The sequence below is a fragment of the Moschus berezovskii genome, chromosome 20 (assembly GCF_049115385.1).
Source record: "Moschus berezovskii isolate FMDL1 chromosome 20, NW_MosBer_1.0, whole genome shotgun sequence".
Taxonomy (NCBI): Eukaryota; Metazoa; Chordata; class Mammalia; order Artiodactyla; family Moschidae; genus Moschus; species Moschus berezovskii.
Window position 1 is genome coordinate 41,707,780 of NC_142479.1, and position 10,258 is coordinate 41,718,037.

Genomic DNA, 10,258 nt, shown 5'->3' on the forward strand with positions numbered 1-10,258 from the left:
AAGAGAGAGAAGGAGAAAGAGTCCTGTGAGTATAAACAGCCTCCTAAGCCACATCAGATGTGAGATTCCCAACCAAGAGGAGACCATTCGGAGAGACAAGGGCCCTGGGAGACCGGCACCACTGAACACCCCGGACGGGGAACCCCAGCTTCCTGAGGCCTCACACGCCTTCTGGCCTGTCCCCCGTCCATCTTTGCATCACAGACTTTGTTCTCTGTACTTTCTCACTAACAGAACAAAGCAAGTGGCATCTTCCCCTTCTGAACTGGGGACAAAGAGCCACAGCTGTGAAAACACTCTACACCTTGGATACTTACGTGATCAGAATAGACTGGTTTTCACGATCTGCCAAAGGGAAAAATAAAATAGGGTTGATGGTATTATAAAAGGAACTTTCTCAACCTAAATGTCCCTCTACAGAAGAGTGGATTAAGAAGATGTGGTACATACACACAATGGAATATTACTCAGCCATAAAAAGAATGAAATAATGCCACTTGCAGCAACATGAATGAACCTAAAAATTACCATACTAACGGAAGTAAGTCAGACAGAAAGACAAATACTATATATCACTTATGTGTGGTTATATGATATAACTGGACTTAGTTAGAAACTAGAAACAACACATAGAAAACAAACCTATGGTTACCAAAGGGGAAAGAAGGGTGGGGGAGGAATAAATTAGGATTCGGGGATTAAGACACAAACTACTGTATATAAAATAAATAAGGTCCTACTATATAACACAGGGAACTGTATTCAATATCCTATAATAAACCATAATGGGAAAAAATCTGAATATATATATATATATATATCTGACTCACTCTGCTGTAAACAAGAAGTTAACACAACATTGTAAATCAATTATTCGATCAAAAATTTTTAATAAGAATAAAAAGAGCCTCCCAGTTCTCCACGTCTCCAGCAGTCAGAGCTCACTGCACAATGACTCTGTTTTGTCCTACGTGCGAGCTCAAAGAGACTCCTCCTTGAGAATACGGCTCAGAGAGTTTAAGCCCCTGCTTACAGCCAGTCACCGGCTGCCCATCATGTTAGGTTGAACCATATGAAACTATCAGTCTTTGTTTGGGGCCCACAGAAACATCAGTTTCACATGAGGTAACCGATGCTTTCATTAAATCCAAGCTTCTCACCCAGGCCTGCAAGGCCCTAAAATCTCTGGCCTCTTTCTTTTTTAAGCACCTCCACCTAGTTGTGTGGAGGCTGCACACTAGAGGGGCGGCTGATTGCAGACCTGCAGGCTCCCTGAGCCCTGGCTTCCTCCTAGGAGACCTACCTGTGAGCATGAACTGATAGGCGTTGTCGGAGATGGAGAAGATGTGTGGCGGGGCCTCCTGGCGCTTCTTGCCCCGGTAGCCCTCCACCACCTCGGGGTTGTACACCGGCAGCCACTTGTAGGGGTTGACGGTGACGCAGAAGAGGCCCGAGTAGGTCTGTGGGCGCGTAAAATATACATATTTACGTACACATGGGTGTGTGCCTATAAAACCCTCCCCCTTTGTTATTTGACTTTTCATTATGAGAAACTTGTAAAGGAGGCAAGATACGATTTCTCTCTATAGATGAGGCAGCTGAAAACTCCAGGGGTGCAGTGACAATCCACGGCTGGGTGACAGCACCAGGGCCCGGCCTCAGCCCCACCCCTCCTCCAGTCCCCTCCTGGGCCCACTCATCTCTCACTTTCTCATCCTCCATCACTCTCATCCCCCTTTCTTCATTTCCCCTCTTTTGTTCAATGGCCTCAGTTCAGTTCAGTCACTCAGTCGTGTCCGACTATTTGCGACCCCATGGACTGCAGCATGCCAGGCCTCCCTGTCCATCACCAACTCCCAGAGTTTACTCAAACTCATGTCCATTGAGTCAGTGATGCCATCCAACAGCCTCGCCAAACTCTAATCCTTCTAAAGCCCATCTCACCATGAGCATCTCCACCCCACCCCCACCCCACCCAAGGTCCCGGCAGCCCGCAGATGTGGACACTGACGTAGATCATCCAGGAGGTGTAGCGGTCCTTGAGGTTGTACAGCACGGCCGGCTCGTTCAGGTGGGTCAGCATGGCCATGTCCTCGATCCGGTCGAACTTGGGGGGGTTCATCGCATACACGTCCTCTGGCTTCACCACCAGCGTCTGCAAGGGAAGGGGTATGGTGCACACCTGGGCTTCTCTGTGCAAAGGTGTCTCCCGTGCCCAGATCAGAAGGAGGGGGCGCTGGAGGAAAGGCCCGCCTGACAGGGAGGGAGTTGGGGCTGGAGCAGCTCATGGTGGAGGAGATGGAATGGGGTTCAGTTCTGATACTCGGGCTTTTGTTTTTTCCATCTCCAGTGGTCTGAAGTGAGGGAAGGATGACAGAAAGGAGAGGAGGGTCTCGGGGGGATTCGGGGAGAAGGAGGCAGGCCCAGGAGCCGGCGAGAACTCCTCAGCTGGGTCATGCTGGCTGGGTCAAAACCCACTTCCAGCGGCTCATGGGTCTTTGCCGTCTACTTAGAGGTCACGGCAGGTGGATGGCGTCCCCGAGGCAGGGGCAGAGAGGAGGAGGCTGGTGGCATGGACCTCCAGGCTGGCAGCCCAAGTCATCCTGAGCTCTCTGAAAGAAGCCCCCAGTCCCCACGCTGCATCTCGCCCATTCACCCCCACCTCCCTGAGCTGTAAAAGGGAACCCCCCGCCCCACTCCCTTTCTGGGACCACAGAACTACAGGTCGGAAGGAACCACTGGGCAAAGCGGTGGTGACAGATATCTTCGTGCTCCCCTTGAGAGGAACAGACCTCCGGCCCAGTGCCCGAGGCGGGGGTGGCATTGGAGGACCCGGCATCGTGGCGTGGAGCTCACCCCCTGCCTGTCTGAGAACTCCATTGCAGATGATGGTTTTCCCTGTGTCTGGGCCAGGTGGTAGGAAACCTGCCTTCAAGCAGGGGTTCACTAAAACCATCCAGGCCACAGCCCTCCAGTAAGGTGAGGGGCTGGACATCTTGGACTGTCCTCCACCAGGTCTAGCTTCTGTGCTCCCTGCAGCTTCGGAAGCCATTCCCCACCCCATCATCTGAAATGTACTGAGAGCTGCTCTTGAGCTTCAGGGCTTGGAAGATGGTTTCAATGGGTGGTTTCCATGCTGTTTTCTTTCACATCCAAAAGATACTATTTCCTTTACTCCTCTCATCTGGATCCCCACCCCCATTTTATTTTAACCTTTCTTAGAACATTTCTGGATTCTTCTGGTCTAAATTCCAGACAGTTGGGATGTCCAGAATTCCTCCCAGCACCCCCATGCTAGCCTGGGCAGAAAGGAATGGGCTACACTGCTCATTGCCTTCGTGATACGGGGACACTGCTACTTCAGTCAAGCTTGTGGCCCACTAGGATCCCTGACCTGCTTTCCTTACTTCCTTACATACTATCACCAGAAGAATCAGGGGGAAACCTAGGCTCCCAAAGGAGAGTGCTCTGAAGGAGGTTGTCCTCTTGTTGGACTCCCAACTCCACACCCTTGGGATACACATGGCTGGTCCCCGCTGACCTAGAGTGACATGAACATCAACATAAGCGCTGGAACATGTACTGCTTTGGCCAGCCGCAGGCAGGTGGTTCTCCTGCAACCTGAGACCAGTGTTCATCCTGCTTTCCCTGAGGATACCTTGGAGGTATTCACATGTGGAGAGGGCCAGGTGTGGGGCAGACGCACAGACTGGGCAGCCAGTGGCTTGCAGAGTGAGTGGATGGGGCTTACCCTGTTGTCTTCGGTTTCCACCGTGACTTTCCCGTCCTGCGTGCTCTTAATTCTCCCCTTGGCATACTCTTCCTTAGAGTCAACCACAAAACAGTAGGTCTTGGCATCAAAGGGCTGGTTCTGAGCCTCGATCCTCTCCTTTTCCGACTTCCGGAGGAAGGGAGCGGCGATGCCGAACACTTCCATTTCGGTGTCGCTACTCATGGTGTTGGCTGGAGGATGAACCCACCAGGTCAGGCCCCTACCCCCGACTCCAGCCCTGCCCCCGTGGGAGCCCACCAAGGTGGGCCGGGAGCATCTGATTTTTCCCACCCACCCCCTGGGAAAAGTCAAATGCACACGTATTTATTGTGTCAACTCTGTGCAAAGCGCATGGAGTGGATGCCACCCAAGCTCCCCCATCTGGCGGGGCTCAGGGGGTGAAGGAACCCGAAGGGGGGGCAGCTCTTGGGACTCAGTTTCCTTTTCTGAAAACCCCAGGTGTTGCCAAGGGGAAACTTAAAAATAAACACCGTCAGAAATAAACACCATTCTTCAAAGAGAGTGTGCTAAATGGCAAACAGCCAAGGAATTTGGGGACTGTTTTGATTCAAGGTGGCCACCTCTTCACACGAGAAAACTGGCTTTTGCTTCCTTCAGTTCTGTTCTGAGAACAGAGGTGGCGTCTGGCTTCAGCATCTGCCGAGACCCTCTCCCCAGCCCACCCTGTCCTGGTCGAAGGTCCATGGGCTCTTGCCCCCTAGGCCACTGGAAGTGGGAGGAACTGGACCCTGGAAACTTCTGAGCCAAGGGACCCAACGTGCTTCCTCACCTGAGAGTCGCACCCACAGGACGACAGCGGACAACAGCAGCCGTGGAAATCAGACCTGCGGTAAATATGCAAAAAGAAAGCTCAGGACACCTGATAGTGTAGTTCAGTCCTGAATCGGGTCTTGAATTAACCAAATAAGGGGAAAGGACTAATAACTTAAAAAGAGTCTTACCCTGGAGACAGGCTGGAAGAGCAGATGGGATGTGACCTACAAGTGATCCATAAAGGCAGTCAAAGCCCCCAGCTGCCCCCAAACCTGGCTCCCACCAGCCCACGAATGCACCCTCCTCAGTCCGCATGCAGTGCCTCTCCTTCAGAACAAGGCAGGAAGGATAGCATCTCTGTTGAAAAGGCCTATGGTTCCAGGCTAGAATCAGGCCCCCTCTGACCTCTGTGAACAGGGAGAAGTCTCAAATTGGCAAACTGACACAAGCCATTGAGGCCTTGAGATCATGGACACCTGCTCACCAGGCACACAGTGCAGGTGGGGAAGGTAAGGGTGGGGGTCGGTGACCCCACAGCCTCTGCACAGATCAGAGAGGAAGAGGGGGGTTGTCAGGCCACACTGACAGGCCGAGGTCCGTGGAGCATCCAGAGGGATCCTGCCCAAGGGGGCCCTCGAAGACAAAGTCAAGGGGGGCTCGGGGAGGAGGAAGTGGGGTGCAGGAGGTGGTGACCCAGCTCCACCTCTCACTAACCTCACCACAGCCAGGTGTGGTCCTCCGAGCCACACACGGAAGAGAGCTGTGCGGGGCGCCCAGACTCCTCCACCCACAGCAGTGCCAGGGGCTGCCGCTGTGGCTTTTATAGCCTGTCCCCCCACCACTCATTCCTGCTCTATATTTGGAAAGGGAATGACCGATGCCACAAGCTGAGGGCCAGCTCCCTTCCTCACGTTTTTTTTTTGCTGTTGCCAAGGGTGAGGTATATATAGAAATGAGCAGGACCCATAACCATTCTCCAGCTGGAGAAAGCTGGAAGTCTGAGATGCCTTTCTCTGAACCTGCGGCCGGGGTGTCTTCACTCAGTGTGAGTGGCGGCCTCGCAGGGGTCCTGCCTAACCTCCATCCTGCAGGCGCCACGTGCTTGAAAACCAGGGTGCATTCTGGGGACAGAAATCTCGTCCTGTGGGGAAAAGGAGTGCAACTTGAGGACAGAAAGATGAAAATCCTCTTGGCACTTTGGGCAAGACTTTTGTCACAACACAGGGTTGTGACAGAATTGTGTGATTGTAAACCTTGTGCCAGGAACCACAACAACAATTATAATCCTCCTCCTTCTTTTACTGTGTAACTTTCTATCTCATTAGTGTCATTGTTAACTCAATCCTTTCTTAAGCGCCAGTAGAACCAACAAGTAAATTAATGACAGGGAGCCACCCCGCCAGACAGTATCCACAGCAACAGCTGCTTGAGGACCTGTTGTTATTAAGATACATGACCAATTAGGAAAGACCAGCTGCTGGCCAGGCTGGGGGTTAGGGGCTGGCATGCCTGCAGAGAAACGGGGGGATGGGAGGAGAGGGTCCAGCAGGCGTGGCTCTTTCTAAATCAGGGTTGAAGGAACAAAGCCAGGAGACCAGAGGTACGGCTGAAGCTTGGCCCACTCCTGTCCGACTTTATGTCTGCTTCTTTTCTCCCTACCTTTCCTGACAAGCCTTTGGGAGGGTGGCTGGTGGACACTCCATGGTCATTAACTGTCACTAGTTCCTCCTTGAGAGGAAGAGCCACCCCCTCCCAACACACAGCACTCGCGGAAGCAGAAGAGGTGTGGGCAGGCACGGGGCAGCAGGGCTGTGGACCCCAAGACACAGGGACATATATTAATCACCCACTGTATGCTGGCCCCAGTGCAGAGTACTTTAAGAGGGCACAAAAGAAAGGGAGATGCAGCCTTTACTCGTAACGGTTTCCAGGATAATGGTGAGTCGACCGTTTGTGAGATTCAGGCAACCGCCTGCTCTGTGAGGGCCAGGCAAGCACGTGGCTGAAGGAAAGAAAAACAGGAAGCCTGCACCCCTCAGCCTGCCATGGGCTTGCTGTGTGTGCACCCCCACCTCCCTGCTCCAGCTGGGCTGAGACCCCCCATCCCTAGAGACCCTCCTCATCCAAGAAGACAGCCTAATGCTCCTAAGGGGCCTGTCTGTGTCTGAAAGGGGGTGGTCTCCTTGAGGTCCCGTCCTGCCTGCCCAGTGACACATCAGAGTCCATATCTTTGTCCCCTGGCTGGCCACCTCCTTGGGAGGCCTGGTCAGGACAGGTACAGATCACCTGCAGAGCGGAGGTGTGAGCCAGCCCTGTGGGCTGAGGGATGGTGTGAGGGGCCCTGGCCATGCCTCAGGCACTGGCGGAGCAGGGCGGCCTCGGGGAGGGTGGTGCTGGCAGCTCCTTCCCTGCCATGGAGCTGGTCAGGAGGGTCCGTGGGCAGTAGAGTGAGGCTGTTTAGTCTTTACGTCTTCCTGCCACCAGTTCGCCTGTCTCTCTGTGTAACCGCTTTCACACCCAGCTCCGGGAAACTGCGAGGATGTTTTCCATACAGGGTTTGAGTTCCTTGCAAAACAGTCCCAGGTCACATTAATTGAACCCAACGCTAGCTCTGAGATGCTCCTGGCCTCCTCCAGGTTTCGCAGGTCACGTGGCCTGTCTTCCTCTCGGCATCACGCTCCTTCCTCACGCAGGCAGAGAGTGTTCAGCTCGGAGGTCTCACAGGTAGCTGCCTGGTCAAGCTGCTTTTCCTCAGGAGGAGCTGGGAGGCAGGAGGGGCAGAAGGCCTGCCTGAGGCCACAGGAGGAGGCTCAGAGTCAGGCAGAGAGCCCCGCTCTCTGGAAACCCCAAGGATGGAAGTGACAACAAAAATGTGGCAGGGAACACAGTTCCCAAAACCAGGCATCAGGGATCAAAAGGTACGGCCGTTTGGGACTTCCCTGGGGGTCCATGGGTTGGGACTCTATGCTTTCACTGCTGAGGGGGCAGGTACAATCCCTGGTCAGGGAACTAAGATCCGGCAAGCTGCATGGTGTGGCAAAAAAAAAAGCACAGCCATTGGAAAGTTACCTGTTGGAGGGAAGAGCTGCACAGACAGCAGCAGCTGCAGGCTGTGGGAGTTTGGAGTCAGCTGGGCCGGGGTGTGAACTCCACAGCTCACTCCCTGGTTCACTGTGTGATGGCGGGCACTGCACCTAACTTCTCTGAGCCTCTGTTTTCTCATCTGTGACATGGGGGTGAGGGCTTCCCGGGGGCTCAAGGCAAAGAATCTGCCTGCTGATGCAGGAGCCATGGGTTTGATCCCTGGGTTGGGAAGATGACCTGGAGGAGGAAATGGCAACCCACTCTAGTATTCTTGCCAGGAAAATCCCATGGACAGAGGAGCCTGATGTCCAGGGGGTCATAAAGAGTTGGACGTGACTGAGCACAAAGATGGGGACCATACGGCTGCCTTGCAGACTGGCTATGTGCATTCAATAGAATAATAAAATGCCAGGCACGCCTGGTGCTGTGTTTAGCACATTATAGATTTTATGTTTTCTTTTCTATCTGAAGGTTTCCACATGTTACACACGGTACTACCGGCTATCTTGGTGTCGCTGAGTAGATCACATTAGATATGTTTTACTGAGGTGAGCAGGGAGAAGGGACATGTGTGTGTGTTTTAAAAGATTTCCATCCAAAGAGGGAAGGAGCTTCGGGATGCTGAAATAGGCCGCTCTCAGGGCTAACTGGCCCTGCGGCTGGTGTGAAACCCTTCTTTTATCAGCAGGGGACGGATGGCACAGCAATGTATTATTAGCCAACTTTACGGGAACAGGAGCAGGCCTTGTTCCTCCGGCCATCACCCAGCGAGAACCATCCTGCACAACCTGGACGGAGCACTGCGTCTGCTCCTGGGTGTGCTGGAAGAAAGCATGCTGTGCGTCTCCAGAACGCAGGCAGCTCGGGAGGCGCTAACTGGAGAGCGAGCAGCTGAATCCCCTCCCCAGACGTTGGCTTCCTCCTGAGTGGTTTTCCTCCACTCCTGTGTGATGTCTGCTCCACATGTGGGCACGGGGCTCCTCGGGGTGGTGCCTGGTCAGAGTAGGAAGTCAGCCTCAGGAGGAGACACCTTCTCCACATCCCACTCAAGGGGGAGGTCAGGTGTCACTGGAAGCAGTGAACTTGGTTATTCTGAGTTAAGACCCTTCTCTGCCCCTGAGGTGAAGGGCAGGGGTCCCGAACCGTTGTCCAGAGCCCCAGGTGGAAAATTAAAGCTGAGAGGGCCCATAATACTCCTTTAATTCAATTCAACAAACACCCACTTTCCCCATCTTTCCATTATGCACAATGTCAAACATGGAGAAGATGAAGCACGGTATTGAGCATCCAGGGTGACACTGCAGTTGGACTGGATGTCAAAGCCGTGCTACAAACTGCCTCACTAGCTATACAAGAGGAGTTCGGGGAATGGCTGGTTCTAGAATTATGACATGAGCCAGAAGTTTGTGAAGTCCATCAGAGCAAACTTCTTGAAAATGTCTCAGTCTGTAGGTGAAAGGATGTGCATGCGTGCTCCGACTCTTTGCGACCCCATGGACTGGAGCCTATCTGGCTCCTCTGTGCATGGAATTCTCGGGCAAGAACACTGGAGTGGGGTGCCAGTTCCTCCTCCAGGGGATCTTCCGGACTCAGGGATCAAACCTGCGTCTCTTGCCTCGGCAGATTCTTTACCACTTAGCCACCAACAGCTGCTGCTAAAAAGGGACCAGGTAAAGAGAGGATTCCATACACGCTGACAGCCAGAGGAGAAGACTGAAGATGACAGCGACAGAAAGTTTGAGAGACCGTCCCTGGCAAAGAAGAGATGAGCCCCGGACCTGAGGTGGGGCAGCCACAGCCGCTGTCAAGGGCCTGCGTGTGATTCAGAAGATTGATGGGCCCTCGTGGTTGGCAGACTGGAGCAACATGATGGAAGCAGGGAAGAATGCTTTGAGAGGGACAGGAGAAGACAGGCATTCCAAGGGAAAGCAGGTTATAAAGAGAAAGCATGACCCAGGGCTCTGCCAGGGAATTTGGGGATAGAAACGAAGAGTAGGGCGTGCGGTCTGAACAATGCTACAGGGAAGGAGGCGTGACAACCCGTTCACCTGCTGTGCATGAGTGTGGAGGGGAAAGATCAAAGGTCACCCAGAGGTCACCTCTGGAAGGAAACGGAGAACAAACAGTGCCACGATAATAGAGAACTTGGAAGAAAGGTGGTCAATCTGAGGCACGTTAGTTGATTAATTTAAGCCATAACCCTTAAATTGAAGGATAACACTGACTTTCCATTTAAAGTTGTGTTGTGATTTTCAAGAGAAAGGACCCAAATAAAATAAGAAATGAAAGAGGAGAAATAACCAATCCTGCAGAAATACAAAGATGCCATAAGAGAATACAGTGAGTGAAGATATCCCCACAAACTTGACAACCTAGAAATGGATACGGTTCTAGAAATTTATAGCCTGCAAAGCTGAATCAAGAAGAAACTGAAAAGGCCCATCACTGGAGGGGAAATAGGATCTGTAATTCTAAAAACTCCCTGTGAAAACAACAACAAAACTCACTGCAAACAAATCTAGGGCTGGGCAGCTTCACTGGGGAATTCCACCAAACTTACAAGGAAGAATGTACAACCATCTTTCTCAAACTCTTCCAGAAGACTGAAGAGGAGGGAATATTCCCAAA

General features: G+C 52.6%; 1 protein-coding gene across 2 annotated transcripts in view; it reads right to left on the reverse strand.

Moving 5' to 3' along the window:
- Nucleotides 1-5,333, reverse strand: part of LOC129543859 (myosin-3) — a 20,922-nt gene extending 15,589 nt beyond the window's left edge. For both annotated transcript variants that reach the window (XM_055407250.2, XM_055407233.2), the window contains exons 1-7: nt 5,261-5,333; nt 4,735-4,770; nt 4,563-4,617; nt 3,752-3,963; nt 2,012-2,155; nt 1,304-1,460; nt 318-345 (exon numbers count right to left, since the gene is read on the reverse strand). In XM_055407250.2, coding sequence (XP_055263225.2) covers nt 318-345; nt 1,304-1,460; nt 2,012-2,155; nt 3,752-3,955 — 533 coding nt within the window. In that variant the 5' untranslated portion in view covers nt 3,956-3,963; nt 4,563-4,617; nt 4,735-4,770; nt 5,261-5,333. The remainder of the gene's footprint in view (nt 1-317; nt 346-1,303; nt 1,461-2,011; nt 2,156-3,751; nt 3,964-4,562; nt 4,618-4,734; nt 4,771-5,260) is intronic.
- Nucleotides 5,334-10,258: the final 4,925 nt, after the last annotated feature.